The following is a 20,571-nucleotide window of genomic DNA, read 5'->3' on the forward strand; positions in this document are numbered from 1 at the left end:
ATTTTTAACAGGTGAGACTTTATTTGCAGGATTGATGGTTTCATGGGTGTATTTGACCTTTAAAATTTAATTATCTAGCTAAAATTAATTGGATAATCACTTTTTAAGAGGGTTTGCATGAAAAATGTGTTGGCAAAATTGCTGTGTCAAACACATTGTTTCACAAAACTTGGATTAAAAAGCAGGTAAGCCCAGTCTGGAAAAACTGGCAGAGATGTAAAGACTAAGGCCAGGCCTTGGTTTTATTAATTATTTGGCTTAAAATCATACTAGAAAAGAAGATTATAAGTCTTGTCATCAGAGAGTTTTTCATTTCATAGGATAAAAAAGGTGAACTTGTGGCCTGAAATAACCTGATTGCAATGCCTTGCTATTGTGGCTTCAAGTGAAATACCAGTAAGGTGTAGCATTCATCAATACTGGATTTAGCTATAAATATGATTTCAAGTCCTCATCCTGAGTCTTCAGTAGCAAAACCATCAGGAATTCATATTTATTGCAAGCATCAGCAAAGTGGAAAGAAACACTTGCTAGCTGTGTAACATGTTAGCAGTAGTAATTCCGGTCTTACTTGTGTAAGGATGGACTCGAGTGCATTTTTTGTGGAGTCAGTCATGGCTTTTCATGAATGACTGAAATGCCTCTCAGAATCAGAGGCCAGGAGACTGGTGCAGGGGTCCTGTCCCATCTCACACATCTGCTTTTTCAGCCAGCTGTTAAACTACCTTGTTTGCAGGCTGCTCAGGCTTGATCTTGTAATTGATTTCTCCCCTTCTCCGGCATCCCTTAGGGAGACTATTCAGGAGTCCTGCTCCTATTAATACTGGAAACTTATTTCTATATTTTCCTGTTCAAAGTTATTTCCAAACTCTTTTTAACACTTTGTTTCACACATGAGTTTGTAGGTTGTTGCTGTCCAGAGTCCTGGATAGGATTTTTTACCTCAGTGTTACGGTAGGAAGTAACATTAAATTATTTTTTTGTTTTGATCCACATGAACAAAGTGCAGCCAGCAAGGGTGGGGTGCAAGCATAGACTTTTATTTGACAATTGACACAAGCAAAATGATAGAACCCTGTGAAGGTATGGGGTATATGTTGCCAGACAAATGAGGGAGAGAGAAAAGGAGAAGATATAAGAGAGAGAAACAGAGAGACAGAAAGAGAGAGGGAGAGAAATATGAGAGAAAAAGAGTAAGGAAGTGGGAAGAAAGAATGGGAGAGAGAGAGAGAGTCAGAGTCAGCACCAGGGGTGCAGCTCTCCAGCTGTTTTGTCAAGATGGAGCTGATCTTGGGGAGGGTCTGATGTGAGATGGCAGTGGGTCAAGAGACAACAAAGCAGCCACAGCATGGACAGCCATATAACCCCAGAGTTCCTTTTGTTCAGCTGTCAGTCAGCTGCTGCAGAAGCCAGGGGCATTAGCAGCAGAACAACCAAGGTGTTTTCCTCACTCTAGTCAGGGCTATGGCCTGGAGAGGACTCCCAACAGCCTTCAATGCCAGCGATCAGTTCATATCTTTTCCCCATATCTTTCCTATTTTGTATTACAAAATTTGGTAGCCCTTTCCAGTTTAGACATGCAATATATTTCTTTATGTAGTAACCAAGTATTATGTAGCTTTAAAAAGGAAGTGACTTTTATTTCTTTCCTATAAACCTCTCACTGAATGAAGGCTATTTCCTGCCTAAGGACCCTGGTCAGTGTAATCCCAAGAAGCTAAAGTTGCTCCATTTTAATACCTTTTCTGTTACTCGTCCTCTAATAAGAGTGTCTGTAAGTGTTCCTATTAAAGTTTGTGATAGTTTTGTTTCATGAATTTCTGATCTGGTTTTCCTTCCAAATCATAGCTTTTCAAACAGTTTCTGAGTGGTAACAGGTTTTTGCTACTGTGGAATTCTTACTGCGTCTAATTTCAGGACTAAAGCTGAGAGACTTCATCACACTTTTAGTCTTTGCTGGAAAATAAAACATTCCTTTTTCACTTGCTTTTCACTTGCTTGTGTTTTTCACAACAAGAATTATGTTTCTGCCAGCTTGTGCTCCAGCTTTGAGTTCTTTATTTCTTACAATGTTATCTCATAGTACTTATTGTTATTATATTTTTTTCAGGGAGTAAAATTTGCTTCTGTGCTCATGAAGTAATGGAGTTTAAACTTTGTTTCAAGGCTGACATTGAAGTCCAGTGGCTTACATTACCAACCTCTGGCCACAGAGGTGCTTTCTTAAATTATATGAAAGTTTCCAGATAGATTTATTCAGTTTAATGTTAGTGCCATTATCATGCCATGGACTCAGCAATAGAATAACAGAACCCTAGAGTGTCTCTCAACAGATCTTGTTCATATATAACTTGACAGTAAAAACAAGGAGTGAGAAAATACTACAATTCTGAATTTAAACAGCTACCTTTGACATTATTGAAAATTGGGTAAAATTAATGACCAGGTTTTCTTCTACCCACCTTTTAGTGTGATTAGCTAACAATCCTTCTCTTGTCATGTTTCTGTTGGCATGTCAGACTTTCAGGATTCTAAGAATGTTAGGATTTCATTCTAATTGGAACTCCAGATGTCGAACTGGTAGTAGATTATTTGGTAGTAGATCTTTTGACAGTTATGTATTGTGTCTGGTTCTATGCATTTTTTGGTGTTTGTTTTTTTTTAATGAGAATCTACTTGATATGGTTTTTTTTTAATGTCCTATTTTAATGTCATATTGCAGCAGCAGAAACAATTTATAGGGACAATACTGAAATTTTTGTGTGCTTCATTGTGCAGTGTTTTGTTAATATAAATAATATTGCTGGTAATGATTTTGTTAGTGTTCTTTATATAACCATGTTCATTATGCTTTTTTTCCTAAGTTATTTATGATACAAGTCAGAACTCCTCCATTAAGATTTCAGGTTTTTTTAAACAATATATCAGTAAGTGGAAAGGAGGAAGTAAATGTGAAGATGTGGATTGTATAGAAACTTTCTCTTGTCATAATTTAACTAATGATTTTGATGGACTAGGTCATGTATGGTTTAAGGAATTGTTACCCAAAACCTGTGTTTCTGAAGCATTCTTTTCACTGCAAGTACTTTGCAGTACATACAGTATACCCAGTGAAAGTCATAGAATGGCTCACATCACTCATGTTTTGGAGTTTACAGGAAACAATAAAAGTAAAAAATTCAATGGAGACGAATAGAGAAGAATTCAGAAAGAATATTATTCGAGGAGGCTAAAAATAGCACTTACTTTTTTTCCCCAACATATTTATTGACTGTTTGAAGGATAATAACTTAAGGGTTTTGAAAGGCTTGTATGAGGTATGGTATAATTGTATTTATGTAATGGTGTTGGGATTAAATATTTTTTATCAAGAAGATGGCTTGATACCATTAATTGATATTTTTAAGACCTACTTCTTCCTATCCACCTACAGGCTAGAATCAGACAGCCCTAGGAAAATGTCACAGCAGCAGAAAAAGATGCTAAATTTCAACAATGCCAGTGTTTATTTTAATGTAATAAACTGCTGTTGCTTACATGGAAGTTAAGGTCACCAGAACGTAGGCATCCATTTTGGTTATGCAAAAGTTTCTTTGCAATGGTACAATATTTAAATAATAAAAAAAAATAACCTCCCTGATTACCATCTTCAGTCAGTGCTTTAATTAAAGCATGGATATTCTGAGCCTGGTTCAGAGTTGCCTAATACAGTTCCATTTCAGTTAGCATTTAGTAACCAGTGCACTGCTGGGACAGGACTGGTTTTTGTTTGTCAGACATTATCTTGGACCAAATTACAATATATGTTTGATGTTGATGCCAAACTTTATAACCATGAAGGAAAATAATTCATTTCTACTTTTTTTTTTTACTTTCCCCCCCCAGACACCTGAGGAACTAGAAGATGTATCTGATCTTGAAGAAGACCATGATGCACGTAGTCGTACTAGTATTCAGACTGAAGGGAAAACTGACAGGGTATGTACTAAACCAGTTTATTGAAAGAGCAGTTCAATGAGGGAAAATTGCTGCTGTTCCTATGAATCTACTTAAAGTCACTAAAATCATTAAAATCTTGTTCGACTCTTAATAGATTTGTGAAAATGTGCAGAGGACATTAAACAGTGTGTATGACCTGTAAGAGAGAAAGACAGAATAGTTAAGTTTTAAATATTTACTGAATACCTAGTGAAGGTACAGACTCACAAAATGTCTGCAATTCGAAGGGACCTGTAAGGATCACCAGGTCCAACTCCCTTGTCCTCACAGGACTACCTAAAACTAAGCAATATGACTGGTGTGCTCCAGACACTCCTTTAACTCGTCTCAGTGCTTTGACCACTTCCCTGGGGACCCTATTCCAGTGCCCAATGGAATTTAGACAGAAAAATTCTTACACTTACTGAATGAAGTTGTAACAGGTTGCATTTTCATAGGTGTGGCTTATACTAATAGGAGATAGGTTAATAAGGATTTTTTAATACCTGGGTCTTACTGAAGCCTGCAATTCATGTTAAGAAAAACTAACCCCTACAAACAAGGGAGTTCATATGTATAGAATAGCAAAAAAGGGTGTATCTAGAACCTCAGCCATTGCAGTGCATGAGATAATTTTTCCTGCAGTGTTCATATGTGAAACTATGCAATAATCTATTGCTTAACCAGTGAATTAATGAGAAGCTATTAAAAACTTAATACAGTATTTGACAGTTTCTGTATTTCTCGAAGTTCTGAATCTAGTTTTCTTGTTGTATCATCATTTCACCTGAGGACTTCACTGAATTACTGTTTATTGTTTACATCTAAACATTTTTAAGAGACTGAAAATGTTTTTGAGGTAGTAAAAGCTTTCTTTGGACAAAATTAATGGACTTATTTAATTAGTTTCAACTTATTTCATTACTTTGCTTGCTCAATATCTAGAGCAGTAACAGGTCTGTCACACTTGATTGATAGTAGTATTATTTCCATAATGGAAACTATAAGTGATAGACCTAGTGGGTAAAAAGCAAAGACTTCAATCTAAAAAGTATTATGCAAAGAGAATGGTATTTTAGTTCACATTTGTTTTCCAGCAAACATTTTTTCTTCTGTTCAACAAACACAAGTATTTTCTTTACTAATACCATCAATTATGCAAAATTAATGCTTTTCACTTATGTTGCATATGTGTATGTCAATTATGCGTAAATTAACAGTCAGTTGATTCTTAAAACATTGTGAGAAATGTAACAACCCTGTGAAAGATCACCTCATACAATCTTACTACTCAATCAACATAATTGGCAATTAAAATGTACTAGCTGTCCTTTTCCATTAAAATTACTCTTTGTAAATTTTGGAACATTTTCCCCAAGTTACAGGCTGAAAATTCTTTTGTAGTTAGTAAAGGTAAGGTTTAGCCTTCGAAATGTTTTCCATATAAGATGCTATGAATTTGTTTCAAACCAATACAGATGGTGTGCTTGGATAGTTTCATAAATACCCTGTAATGAAGACACTTGAGGTTTTCTCTCATTGTGAAAACATCAGTAGTGGTTTGTAGATATTTGCTCTCCTAATGTAGTAATAAAAGATCCTCTAAAGCTTTAAAAGATCACATTTTCACACGAGGTCTTCCATTTCTCAGATAAAGCAGAATACTTTTTTGAAGGGAATTTTCTTTGGAAATAAACCTGTAAATAAAATATACTTCCAGATGTCTCCACAAAGTACCAAGTAAATGCTGAGGACTGTTGCAGGTTGGGAGAGGGATATCAGGAATCAGAAGCTAAGTTAGGTTATTGCTATGGAAGGCTCTTTGGAAACATCTCCTTGCACGACACACACCATATATAACCTGCACTTTCAGTGAATTTGGTGGAGAGGTGCAAGGAACAGTAATTTATAGATAAACTATGATTAATGCATCTGAAAAGCCAATGTTTTAACACGTTACCCAGAAACTTGATAGAAAATTACTTAGCCTAACCTTGATACATATTGTCTTAACCTGTGTTGTTGGGTTTTGGGGTTTTTTTGTTTAGTTGGTTTGGTGGTTTGTGTTGGTTGGTTTATTTAGTTGGTTTTGTATGTTTATTTATACCTAGAACCAATATAGCAATGTGAAGAATCTGTGTAGGGAAGATAGATTTTAAAGTTTTGACAGAGATTGTCCTCTGATTTGGCCTCTGCAGCAGGGTTCCTATGCTGTTGTGAGGTTTGTGTACGCAGTGGTAACACCAGGAATGACTGTGTTCCAGAACTGGCAAGATTGTAGAGTAATGCTTTTTTCTTCTTGAGTTCTGTCTGTTGGGCATATTCACTACAGTAATTCAATTTTATTAATATATACTTGTCTTGATACTAGCTGTGAATAACAGCACTCTTGATCCCTCTTGCTTTGTCAAGAGTGTTGTATTTTCTCCTATGTCACATCTCTCAAAGTTCCAGCAGGGAATTAGTGCCTATGCAAGCACCTATTTTCTTTTTCTTTTCATCACAGCATAAAAAAGGTATCACTACTGGTAAAAACAGATGTGATGTGCATAAGCCACTTACAACAAAGGCTACAAAAAGCAGTTCTAATTTTCTTTGTGGAAAAAAATAATTTATTATTAATTATAATTTCTGCAGAATCAACCTATATAGAGAATTGAGTGTAGGTTAGTGGTGAAATGAGAGGATGAGATTTGACCTCATGTTTGTGTTCCTGACTCTGTGAGTATATAGGAAAACTTGGAAATGTTACTTTCTGATCTTTCCCTCAAATAATTCCGTATGTCTAAGATGAATGTGAGTACTTACAGCATCATACCACACTGTGGATGTAGGATAACTTGGACAATGTGCTGAGGTCTCTCAGTGATTAATATGAAAGTCCTGAATATTATTTGTAGGGTGTTTTTTTTTCCCCTGAAGAAGCTCCTTGGGACCAACTGCTTGTGGATCCAAGGTCTAACATTTTTCTCAGCTGAAATTTAGATCCTTCTCTGGTTGTTGTGCCTAATTTGTATAGAAACACACAGCTTATCACACAGTAATTTTGCTTGGGGAAATTGATACCATCATGATCAGTGTAATTCCACTGAGGTAGTTAGTGGCTTCTTATCATATGATTTTGTGTTGAAGGAAGGTCATGTAAGTATCTGCCCAGTTAATTTTCAGCTGTAGAAGACAATGCACATTCTGATGATGGGAGAAAATTGAGGTGTTCAAAGTTACTAAATTAATGAGAAGAAGAGCCTAACAGAATTTTAAAGTTATTGGTACAGGTTAGGAGTTCATACTGAAGAAGAGAAGAAATGTTTTAGTTCATGAATAATCCACTTACAGATGACAAGAGCAGAAATGGTTTCAGGCAACCACCAATCCACATTTTTTTCTGAGTTTCACAGGCAGTTTTGTGACTGCATAGGAACATTGCCTGAGAATATGATGTTTTATACAGATCTTTTGCTTACTATATTTGTGCAACAATCATGTACTATACTGTGAGTGAGAAAATTCAGAGTGTATTACTTCATTACTTTACAGGTATTACATCTTAAATACAGCAGTCTGTAAAATATGGCTAAAAAGATATTTGGCCTTGTAAAAATGGCCATTAAAAAGTCTCACCAAGCTATCTAAGCAGAGGGAATAAACAGAAAACAGAATAAACAGAAAAAACAAGACTAAGAACACCTATTGATACTTGCACGGAACAGTACTTGAAAGTTATTTTTCCATCAGATGAATTAGCTCTTTTTAATCAGATAGCAAGTTCTTCACATCTAAGGTGAAATACTTCACATTAGCATGAATGCTGACATGCATTACCAGGAAGCATGTGCTGTTTTGTTCATAAGAAGCAAAATTTAAAATGTTTTGTAAATTTATATTTTTACCAAAGCACACAGAAGCTTGAAATCCTGATAAGAATTCAAGTGTCCTTGGTTCTGCATACCAGTCTCTAACTATTACTAGAAACATCTAACTATAAACATCAAGTGTTATCAGTCCTAGAAGCAGACACTGTCTGACAAACTTGCTGTTAATTTCAGCAAGTGCAACTACTTAAAAGAAACTTAGCTGAAAGCAAAAGTACAAGACAGAAAATCACCTTTATCCTGGTCCAAACCAGGACAGAGCCAGCCCAATAATAACAAACAGACTTTAGAAGTGCTCAGGCTGGAAGAGCTGGCTTAGGCCACAGGGTGTTCAAACTGTATGTTTAATAATACTCAGTGATATTATTTATTTTTTAAAAAAATGAATAAAGAGAGAAATGCTTTGACGCTAGATGTTTTGCAGATTAAATTATTTTATGTTTCAGGCCAAGATGACTCAGCTGCCAGAGGCTGAAAAGGAAAAGATAGCTGAGCAAGTGGCTGACTTCAAAAAAGTTAAGAGTAAGCTTGATGCAGAGATTGAAATATGGGATGATACCAGCAATGACATCATTGTCCTGGCCAAGAAGATGTGTGTGATTATGATGGAGATGACCGACTTCACAAGGTAATTAAACAAGAAAAGGGTATTCAATATTTATAAATGCTGGAGACTGTTGTCATATTGGTATGGCAAGAAAGACTGAGTTTTTGTTGTCAGGTAACAGCATCCTAACAAAACTGAGTGGCTAAGACAATGTAGTTAGCTTTACCATCCTACCTAGTAGTACTGAAATGTTGAAAGGGAGGTTTGAGGTTTTAAACTATGCTTGCCTTTTTTTTTTTTTTTTTTTTTTTTTTTTTTTTCTTCATTGCCCTCTTTTATTCATTTGGCTGGTGGCAGGCTTTGGATAAAGTAACAAAACAATCTTCATTTTAAGTTATAGCTTTGTCTTATCCGTTCTTTCTATATGTACCATTTCATGCTGACATTTTGTGTTTGGTGCTGCTCAGACAACCAGTATATTTCTGTATTTGAGTTACTTGTTACATCCGCTGATTTCTGTTTTCCTTAAAGGTATTACCTTGTATTCATTTTTATTTAATCCCCAGGAGTGATTTCCAAACACTTTAGTCTTTCAAGGTCATCTTGACATCTTAGTGTGTTTGCATGTGAATATTCTCCTGAAGTAGTTCTCCTGAAGTAGTATTCTCCTGCAGCAGTTGCACATTCAACTGAAAATGCTGTTGGTATCAAAATAATTCATCGCTCAGACAGAAGATCCTGGGAATGATGATAGCATGAAGCATTGATGTATACACCTCAGACCATTAACACAAATACTCCATTTAGGACATCTCAAGTAGCTTATTTTGGCTTAGCTTCCTTACTTGATGATAGAGAGAGATGCCTCTGCTTTTTTTGGAGTCCTGGCAGAAGGGACCCGCAGAACTTCACCTGAAACAATTCTTAGCCTATTGAACATTCATGAGCATTTCCTTTGGAGACAGAGACTAGGCCAGGCTGATGTAGTTTTATGTAACCCATATTTTTCCAACTTGCTTTAAATCTTGTATATGCTACAGAAGCTTACAAAAACTTGATGATGAACCTTGCTGTATTGAACAATAGAATCACAGAATATGCCAAATTGGAAGGGACCCAACAGTATCATCAAGTCCAACTCCTGTCCCCACGCAGGGCACCCCCAGGATCACACCATGTGCCTGAGAGCACCATCCAAATGCTTCTTGAACTCAGACAGGCTTGGTGCTGTGACCATTCCCCTGGGGAGTCTGTTCCATGCTCAACTGCCCTCTGGGTGAAAAACCTTTTCCTAATATCTAACCTAAACCTCCCATGATTCAGCTTCCTACCATTTCCCCGAGTCCTGTCTTCAGTCACAGGAGTGATGAAATCAGTTCCAGTTCCACCTCTTCCTCTCATGAGGAAGCTAGAAAGCTCAGAGGAATCTCTGAAGTCACTCCCCACCTTCCTTTTCTCCAAGCTGAACAATCCAAGTGACCTCAGCCACTCCTCAGAAGTCCTCCCTTCTAGACCCTTTGACATCCTTTTTGCTCTCTTTTGGATGCTTTCCAACAGCCTGATGTCTTTTCTGTACTGTGGTACCCAAAATTGCACACTGCTCAAGGTGAGGCTGTACCAGTGCAGAGCAGAGTGCTATTTAGAGGCTAACTACCCTATAACCATTCCCATAGAAGACTTATACATGACAGAAGGAAAAGTAATTGAGCAAGAGCACAAATTTGTTGTTGGAAGTTTGTAGCAGCTAGCAGCAGCTGCTAATCAATGGTATGGACATGATAATCAGGCCTGTTTATGCAAAACTAATTACAGTGATTACTGGAGTCTGTTAAAAATGGTGTAAAAATGCCAGCATATTTGCAGTAGAAAGCTTTGGCCCTGACAGGCTCCAGTGGAGGCAGTGAATAACAAGCCTTCACCAAATGAAGAGATCCAAAGATAACCAGAGTATGTATATGCATCTGATTTGAACGCCTGCTGTGCGTTCTGTCCCAAACTGTACAGAATGTTTGTTTGATTTCCTGGTATCTTAGGAATTCACTTGAGACAGCAGGCCTGTTGATTTCTCTGTCTAGAGTGGGTTTAAACTTACTTCTCAGCATCTCGAGCATTAGGCTAGAATCATTGGGAATTGTGGGAGATAACACCACCATCCCATGGATGCTTCCCTCTGCAGAAGAGGAGTTTGCTTGGCTAGTGTTCAGGGGTTTCAATTGCTGTTTCAAAAGCTGCATTTTTATTTGTCTGTTAAATATTAATTGGATAATTTGGGAACAGGGAGATGACCATTAGGTTCTTCCTTTCCACAGGACCATCATTTCTATAGTCCTGACACATGGTGGCCCTTTTCAAACCCATGGTTGTACCAGTTTCCTTCAGCAGGCAGATGCTTCTGAAATACTATGGACCTTTTCCATTGCATTCTAAAATCCCCTGACTTCCTTATCTTTTTCTGGTCCCTCCTAGCCCTTGAATTTCTATCAGTTCCATCCAGGTTGTCCCACCCATCTGGAAATCACTCACATTTACTAGGTCTCCTTCTCACTCTGCTCCCTGGTCACTAACCCAGTCTGTCACTGCCACAGAAGACAGTGGTACCTTTATTACTAAAAGCCTGGGCTTGTTAAGTGCCATTATTATCTACAGCTCAACTTCATATTAAAATTTCCAGTTTTCCTCCTCTCATGGCTCGTATCAAAATCCATAGGCAGTCTGGGGTGCTTTTGAGGGCCCATAGCTACTCAGTGTATGCATCCTAAGATGCAAAAGGAACATTCATTGTAAGACACATACAAGAACAAACAAGTTTCACTTTAAAATTATTTCATCAAAAATCACCCAAAGATTGAAGGTTTTAAAAGTTCTGTCAACATGATGTTGACAGTCACCAGAAAGGACAGTTATTCTGGGCAAAATTTCTTTGGGTAAAGGTGTTCTACCCTCCTTAGGGCTCTATCATAAAGCAACTTTTACCACACTTAATTATATAAAGATGTTCTTAAAGATAAATCTGTTTTTTAAGCAAGTACAATTTAGTTGTGTGTGCTTATTTGCACATTTTATGGTACATGCTTTGATAAACAGGACCAGCAGGGTTTACTTTTTATAACATAGTAGATAAAGCAGATAAAATTAATTTTTGAAATGAGAAGCAAAATTGCTTGAGTTAGAGTAGTGTAAGTGTTATTTAAGATTTTGCAGTACTTGCAGGATACTGAGTGTCCTACCAAAACTACATGTAGTAGTTGCCTCTGGCAGTTCTTACCCTTAAGTAGAAACATGGTCTCTGAAATTTGTGATGAATTGTTGATACGTGTCAAGTTAAATCATACATTGTAACACAGAAACAGCTGATACTGCTCATCATTCCTGAATGTCACAGAGCTTCTAAAATTTATACAAATTCAGCTTTCAAAAACAAGTGAGCACTTTGAAGGCAAAAATCCTGTACTACTTCTTCAAAAGATTTTTGCTGAGCTTGAATTTCCTGTATGTTGCTAAGGTGTCTTTAATGATTTATGAATTAATGGTAATTACATAGAATATGATAGTTCATATGATACTTGTGTGGATGCTCCTTTACAACTTCTGTAGTAATATCAGTTTTGCCTGTTTCCTAAACACATATACCAGCAAATGTTTAACCAGAAATGGCATTCACTACTCTGATGGGCTCAATATCATTCTGATAGTAAAATTTCTAAAAAAATAAAGACATACAAATATATTAGTTATTTTATTACAACACTATATTTCAAAGTGATAATCCCCTTGTGTAATGAACTCTTAGAACAAAAAGAAATGTCTTTCAAGCAACTCTGTTTTTTTACTGTGCTTGACATTTGACCTTACTAATTTAATCTGTTATATTAACAGTGCTTGCAACCTGATTTTTTAATTCTTTTCCTGCAGGAAAAAAAGCAGGGCTCAGCAATGTAGCCTTTTTATGTCGATACTGGTTGGAAACAATGAGTCAATTGCTACCCCTGATCGAACGTAATTTTAAATTTTATATATACAGGCAAAAATTCAGACAGAATCTCACAAAGAGAATTCTACTAGGCATCTAGTTAAAAGTCTGTGTAAGATTCTGGTCATTAAAAATTCTAATTATGCTTTGCTTTTGTGATGTTTCTAGTTGACTTACCACTGGACTGTACAAAGCCATTTCTGATTTGTTTCTTTCATGCTGTAGAATGCCTCAGTCATGGAAACTGTGAAGATTAATTCTTCTGATTAGAGGAATTACATGCTCCACATCCTAAAAGAATATTATGAATTTAAGACCAAGAAAATTGTATTACATTTTAAACAGTGAGCCTCTTAATTCAACTGTTTTCTGTATCAGTCCTTTTGCTGACATGTATTTTATACCTCAGGTATATCCATAGGTTAAAAAATTGTGTACAGAGTAGAAAACAATATACTAATAGGAACACTAAACTATTTTTAGACCTCCCTGTCTTAATACTCTAACTAGTGTTTCCTTGAAAACAATGTGTCCCTGAGAAATCAGAGCAGTTAAAATTGCTGCTACTTTAATTTTTTTTCTCTATTGCTCTGAGAGATTTCAATTAATTCCTTACATTTTCAGCAATTTTACAAATAGTCTAACAGTTACTCAGAGTACCTGGTACTTCCTGATACCAGTACTACAACTCTTAGCATAAAAGTTGAAGTAAAAGCATTACAGAAACTACAACTTGTCATTAAAATAGAATGGTATCTCATGCCAGAAAGAGATCTGTCTGTCTGTCATCTTTAGGGACTACTACTAAATTCAAAGAACAAAAGGAGTTCAGGACTCCCAAGTATTAGGTTGGGATAACAGAGATAAAAGGAATGTAAAGTGAGAAGGGTTCAGAAAGTAATTTAACAGCTTCCAGGTCAGTTTTTGTAGGCAGCTAGGAAGCCTGTGGTAGGGCTGTCTCCTTTGGGTGTGACATACCGGGGGACAACTGTGCTTCAATGCACATCAGGCCAAGCATAAAGCAAGAATCAGTGCCAGCTCACAGCACTGTAGATCTGCACCCTTTAGTGGGCATGGGCAAAGGTGGTGTCAGCTCTCTGGCAAGGGGAACCTGAGCACTCCAGATGCTCAGTTGCATTTTTTCTGTGTTGTCAGCCAGAACCACCACTCTGACTGGGGCTGCTCAGCTTTCTTCCATAGTCATCTTTCTCCTTGCCCTTGAGGCAGCAGAGGGTGGTGAGGATATATGCTACTTACTGTCAGGGAGCAGCAAGTGCCAGCTGATCACTAAGGGAGGCAAGACAGGATCCAAGGGTAATTCCAGGACAGGAAGAGCTAGCACTGAGCACAGCTCAGTCCAGCAGCATCTGGATGTAGCAAGGAGCACAGGGTGTGGGTAACAAGATGCATCAGCAGTCCCAGGCAAAGTAAGTAGTGAAGCAGCTGGGAGCAAAAGGATAAAGGGCCAAAGTCAGACTCCAGCATATGCCTGAGGGTTCTGCTCAGTATAAAAGTTACTGGCAAGACACATCCAGGCTTCATCCAGAGAGTAGGGCTACAAACAGGGTTGGAGACAGGTCTGTCTGTCGTTAAGGAGGGCTTGCAGGGTGGGGTGGGTGGTACAGCCCATAGCTTAACTGGAGCTCTTGGGCCATTGGGCTGTGAGAGAGGGTCCCATTTCACATGGTCAGGACCATTAAGGCTCTCTGGTGTCCTCAGGCAGCTGGAGCACAGCAGAGCTCTTTCTGCTCTATCCCTTTTCTTGGACCATTCTGATGGCTCAGCCCCATCCAGAAGGGGAAGCCAAGAAGACAAGTGTCCAAACTGGATATTAGGTGGTGAGCAGTGACATTTTGCTGTTCTTACAATAACATTCAGGGAACTGGCAGTTTCATAGCATTCTCCAGTTGGCACATTGCTGAGCCTGCCTCACTTCAATGGCTTTATGCAAGACTTGTTTTTCTGTTTATTTTGTTCAAGCTGTTCTTGGGTAAGAACAGCAAGCAATGTCTCCAAGAGAAATAAAGAAGTAGTCATTAAAATGGAAAAGCATCTCATCCAGCTTTTTTCCTTTTTAAAATATAGGTCTATTTCTATTGATTTTATTTGCTATATTTTGCACATGCAATATAATTTTTGCTTAAGCACCATATGTTCAGGTTCCTTCTGAATTAGGAGAAATTAGAAGCTCAAGCCTTTGGATTGTTTCCAAGAAATAAGGACTGGAAACTTTTGCAGTTATCAGCCCCTTCATTGGAAGTATAGGTGCATCAGTAAATGAATTATGAGAAATTTGACATAAAATACTAGATACTTTTTTCCTGTGAATTTAATTCTTATTCAACTGAAAGTTGCTTACAAGAGATCAGTCACATTCAGAGTGTGATACACCTACATTTCTCAACTATTTATTGTCCAAGTGTGAAAAACCCAATATTTACAATACAGTATTTACAGTACACTGTCTGGAATTTGTGAAGTAGAAGACTGGATTTTACTTGTCAAGACAGAGTTTGTGAACTTGATCATATAGATAGTGCCTAATGTGGGTACATAAAAAGGAGTAGTAATTCTTAAAAAAAGGCAAATAGTAATTGCAGATAGTGAAGAGAAGGGAAGAAGATGAGGGGGAAGTTGTTATAAAAAGTGAAAGGTAGTGGATTTGATGCAGTTGAGGCTTTGCAGTGCTGGTCACCACAACTTGCAGATGCTTTTCAGGGGTTTGCTTCTGATTACCAGGATGAGAGAAGTCTGATCTCTGAGTCTAAGTCTCTTCTTCATCCGTAGGATACCAACTTTGTATTTCAAGGCTACCTATAAATGTAAAATATGAAAAAAACATTAAAATAATTTTCGGGTGTTCTGGACATATTCCATATCCTTTAAATTACAGAAGAGGTGAAGGCACAGCACACCCTAAAAAGCAGGTTTTATGGGGTACCCACCCATATTCAAATGAGCTAGAAGCCTCCAAACTGGATGCCTGACTTTGGTTGTTTGGTCTATCATAATTATATGATGGGGGGGGAGAGGAGGTATGGTAAGAGTTTTCTTTCTCCGTGTATGACCAACCTTTCCTAAAGGATTATTTTAGTATTATTTTCTCCTTTCCTCTTGCTGTAGTCACCCTCCTTTGTTCAGAAGAAGCCATGGTTAATTCAGAGATTTCATCAAGGCTTTCATCTTTACAAAATGAATTCACCTGTATGGTTTCTTTTCCCCCTCTTCACCTCACCAAATGTCTGACTTTCTTATGAGTGGTCAATCCACAGGAAATAATTTCAGTTGAACCTGTCGTTTCCTTATGTCCAAGAGTCACGCTAAGATGGAATTGTCATCTTACTAAAATATTACTATTGCTGCAATTGCCATCTTAATAAAATATTATTATTCCCAGAAGCTGCAATGCTACAAGCAGCCTTCCTGTATTCCTATCTGATTAATTTTGTTTAGTATCCTTTTAGTTATTTTTTTTAAAATATTCATACTTCTGATAAAAAACTAATAAAAAAGGCTCACCTTAAGAACATGGTGAACCACAGAAAAAGTGCTGTAATGTTGTATTCTCTGCTAAAAAAACCTGAATGAAGTCTATTCTAACCTTTCTTAATTAATCCAGGACCTTTAAGGGTTCACACAACCTGCTAGTAGTTTTTACAATTATTTTCTTCAATGCTGTGCAGCACTTTTTAACACACTGCCTTTGGCAGCTTCTGTTTTGGTACCCTTGGGGATTAAAGATGTGTTGTTTTCCTTAAAATGGCACTGGCATTCAGCTTCTCTTAGTATATCTCAGACTCGATGTAGTACTGCTGTTCATAAAGGTTAACAAGTAGTTTTGCCTCTCCATCCTCATATATTCTTAGGCAAAAAAGGGCATAAAGTCATAAAACTAAAGGGCAGAAAGAGGTAAGTCCATACCAAACCTCTTGCTCAAGCTCCTGACTGACCTGACACTGAGAGCAGATTTCAGCCTTCTTAGTATAAAGGTGGCATTTGTTTGTCATGATGTGTGTTCTGCCTAGAGCTGTGGTCAAGTGAGAAGTACTGGGTGGAGTGTTTGGATGGCCTGGTTTGTAGCACTGGATCACCTGTAAGCCAGAGGGCTGCCAGTCACCATTACTGCAGTGAGGCAGCCCTGAACTGTTAAGAGTCATCTGAGAGCAAGTAATGGATCAAAAAATTCCCCTATTTCTGTGTGCTCTGTGATGGCAGAGGGAAGGACTGACACTGTTCACTGTACGCTGGCTGGATCAGTTAATGGGAGGAGTCTGAAAGCTCAGCAGGGTGTCTGCATTTACTGGTAAACTTGCTTAAAAGCTGCTGTAGTCATTCCTATTTCACAGACCACTGAGATCATCCCTATGTATTCACCTCTGTTATTCCCCTAAAGGAATTAGCTGACTGTCATTGACATGGTCTTTAGATTTATGGAAAGGCCGTGTGTCCTCCTTGTGCTGAGAAACAAAAAAAAACCACCACCAGATCTGTAACGGAGGAAGGGAGCAGGGCTGTGCCCACAGTTGGTTCCACAGACCCACCCCTGGGAATGCATGGTGTCTGGAGACAGAGTGCTACTGATTAATGTTGTGTCAGAGAAGGAGGGACCAAAGGAATATAGTTCCTTTTGCTTTTCTGCAATTTTCTTTCATCATTCAGGTTATTTTGGTATCCCAAGGTGGGTCTGTCTCTCCTTAGAGCTGGATGTTAACTGTAGAACTAGAAGTAACTAGGACTAAAATAAAGTGAGTATTTGGGTATTTACTCTAACACCCTTGATTTGTATTTAGCATTAAGCAGTGGTTTATTTTTGAAGTTTTGTTCATTGGTTTAAAAATACTTTTCCTGTTGGCTGAATCATCTATGCAGAGCAGTGTATTCTTCAGTGAGTAATGTCTGAGAAGCTTCTTCTGTATGTATGGGCTTGTAGTAATTCCTAGACATACTGTAATGCTCTGCTCTTAACATTTTTCTGGCTAAATGGTTATAAACAAATCATAGTTCCCAGTTAATTTAGCATGTCAGGGTTTCTGTACTGGAATATACATGATTCCATTTGTCTCTCTTGAATATCTTCATTAGTCTGTCTGGTCTCTGTCTATATTTTATTCAGGCCCATCATGGCACAATTTGGGCATGTTGTTTTCAACTGAAGTATTCTTAGAGGATGCTTCCCCCTTTCAGTCCTAGGAAATTTTAACTACTGTAATAAATTAGAAGTCTTGTTCACCAGACTGTGCCAAACATCATTTTACTTTGACATAACATAGTTGCAGTGACACTTGGTGATAGCAAGTAACTTGTCCTATTGAATTGTGTCAAATACAATTCTCTGCAGAAACTGTGTGTCCATTAAGAAAAGTTTCTCATCTTCTTGGTTGTTGAGAAAAGCTGTGCAATACATAATTAATGCAACCAGGAATGGTCTTGCTGACGTGGCACTAGGCAGTTCAAAACAGTTGGGAATGCTCTAGACCCAAATTCTATCTCTAGTTTGAAGTCTCTGCAACAGGAATGATGAATGCTGTATATTGGTAGCCAGCAGCAAAATCCTTATTCTAAGATGAGGGAAAAAATAGGTAAAGTGGGCTAAGGAGCTTTGTGCAACACCATGAATAGAGATAACTGTCTGCCAGAGGGTAAACATCCTGCAAACAGCACCCATGTTAATAATTTTGCCCACATCCTTGCTCTCTTGTCTTTTTGGGTTTGTTTTGGCATCAGTGATGTGCATCCTCCTCTCATACTACCACTTCCTTCTCAGCATCATGTGACTGTGAGAGAGCTTTCATACTGATGTTTGATGAGCAGGAATTAAGGCTGCTGTAACTGCTCTGTCCTTGTGTAGTCATTGGTGATGACTCACAGCATCACTAGAAGTCTTTCTATGTATATTGCTTCGTGTCTTGGCACTTGAGAGCTTACTGAAGGTGAAACTTGCCTCCAGCATTTTTTAAGTTTCATGACTGTTGAGCAAATCCTTAATGTGTGACCCGTGAAGGCTTGGAAAACAGAAAGTAAACACAAAAAACCTCAGGTTTATTGTTTCAAGTCCCATGATATTTACTTCAGTTCTGTGGTGTTTTCAATCCTGCCTTATTATATTTGACTGCTTGATGCTCACACTATAAATATTTCATTCACACACTCTCTGTTGCACTATTTGCACCTAAATAGTTGAGAGTGATGAGGAGAAGCCCACCCTGAAAAATGTGGGAGGTATGAGAGGATGGGAACATAATAACCCTTTTCCTTTGGTGCTGTAGAGCTGTTCGTAACCCTGTGAATCCTGAAAAATATAAATACTTACTTTTTTGTTTGTTTTCAAAGCATACAGCCTGTTTTGAAATACGCTCTTTTTTTTATCATGGAAAGTATATATTTTTATTCTGAAAATCTGAAGTTATCTTCCTCTTTGTATAGCATTTTAAGACCAGGTACTTCAGTAAGAGTCAAGTAGGTAGTGTAGTCATGAAGAGTAGCTATGACTGGCACTACTTTTTCTGGTCATGCCCATTAGGCAGTTGTATAATGGAGGAAATAAAAGTAATAAAATGGTTTTACTCAAGAAGAAAAAAAACCACAAACCCAACCCCCCAACCCTTGAAATGCAAGATATAGGATGAAATTAGGTGGTGTTTTAGCTCTGAAGAGTTGTGGCTGAAGGATTATGATCAGATCTGGTGTCTCAGGCAACACTTTGAAGAGTTTCTGTTGCCTTTTAGTCTGAGTCTGTGGCAATGTCACATGAAATAGCAACTTGTCAGTAAGCAAGACACTGTCTAATATGAAATAAATGGGGCTAATATATATCAGAAAAATCAAGGGAATTAAGAACTTTAAGCCAAACAAGCTCAGCTTGTTCATCTTCTGTGAACTTACTTGTAATAAAAAAAGCTTTAGCTGTACCTGCATAAGGGCTTAGGAATTAAGAGTGGTAAAAGAGTATGTCTGCAGTAAAGGTGAGTACAAATCAGGTGGATATAGGTAGTTAATGGCTGGGATATTAGAAAAAAGGTATACTGTGATCTTTAATGTAGCATTATTATTTCCACAGTTTAAGGTATCTTAAAATACCGATGCTCAGCTGTAATTAAATATTTCAATACTTAGATGAACAGTCTAATTGTCTAACTAAGTAACTCTCCAACTAAATGCCAGCATTTCAGAGAAGTGCATGATCTGTAGTAGTGTGACAGGAAGATGTGAGATTTTCTGCTCAGAGGTTCTGAAGCTGAACAAGAAAAAGAAATTTGAAAATCAGTATTCTATTTTCCTGTAGGGAATTTTATTCCTTTCTTCTGGACATATGAACCAAACCAAGAGGAAAAAAAACAGGTTGCAAGGCATAAAGATTTTAGGGTGGGCTAATGCATTAGGATCACACTCCTGCAGATAACTGAAAGGATTCATGTCCAGCTGGGTTACCTGCTTCATGATCACCATCTCTTTCAGGAGATCAAAACACACTTCTGTTCATTTTAGCTGACTTTCATAGTTACTGTGTTAAAGGAAGTGTTTCATACAGCAAACATATAATTAAGAAAGCATGTTGCAAGTATTGCTGTGATAGAATTGTATGTAGCTCTTGAAACAAAACTGTAAGTTGATGGTGCTTTTCAGAGCCCGCAGCTGTAAAGAAGTAATTCCTTGGAAATATTTTGATAATTGGTTCAATATATACTCAGAAACTTGTGTGGTATTTAGAAGATTGATTACTGAGACATTAACAGTCTAGAAATATGATTACATATCCATATTATTAAACATCTGCCACAATGGCATAGCAGATGTGCTAGGTGCATATATAACATAAAATGTAAATTTTTGATGAGTATGTTCTTATTTTTTACTACAAAATGTTTTAATTACATTATATACTATGCCACTTTATTCATTTTGTAACACTGAATGTGATTTAAAAAAAAAATCTATGAGGAAAGTTTTCAGTTTTCTAAAATTCTGAAATGTGATTCTGCTAATTGAACAAACTAATCTTGAAAGTTGAATTTTATTGTCTCCCATTACTGACCCGCAGCCTATCAGGTTTGTTGCAGCATTTTTGTTCTGCTAATCTTAACTTTGGTGCCTCTTTAGACTCAGTAGCATCTTTAATTCCAGTTGCTGTTGGAATTTATAATATATGCCATGTAGTGTACAATTTCGTGACTCCTTTTCTAAATGTCAGATAGCACTATCAGGCA

At 37.4% G+C, this 20,571-nt stretch overlaps 1 protein-coding gene across 4 annotated transcripts in view; it reads left to right on the forward strand.

The window, feature by feature from the left end:
* Positions 1-20,571, forward strand: part of CTNNA3 (catenin alpha 3) — a 395,140-nt gene that overhangs the window by 345,816 nt on the left and 28,753 nt on the right. For all 4 annotated transcript variants that reach the window (XM_071749099.1, XM_071749098.1, XM_071749100.1 and 1 more), the window contains 2 exons: positions 3,886-3,978; positions 8,297-8,478. In XM_071749099.1, coding sequence (XP_071605200.1) covers positions 3,886-3,978; positions 8,297-8,478 — 275 coding nt within the window. The remainder of the gene's footprint in view (positions 1-3,885; positions 3,979-8,296; positions 8,479-20,571) is intronic.

This window comes from Heliangelus exortis, chromosome 7 (genome assembly GCF_036169615.1).
Source record: "Heliangelus exortis chromosome 7, bHelExo1.hap1, whole genome shotgun sequence".
Taxonomy (NCBI): Eukaryota; Metazoa; Chordata; class Aves; order Apodiformes; family Trochilidae; genus Heliangelus; species Heliangelus exortis.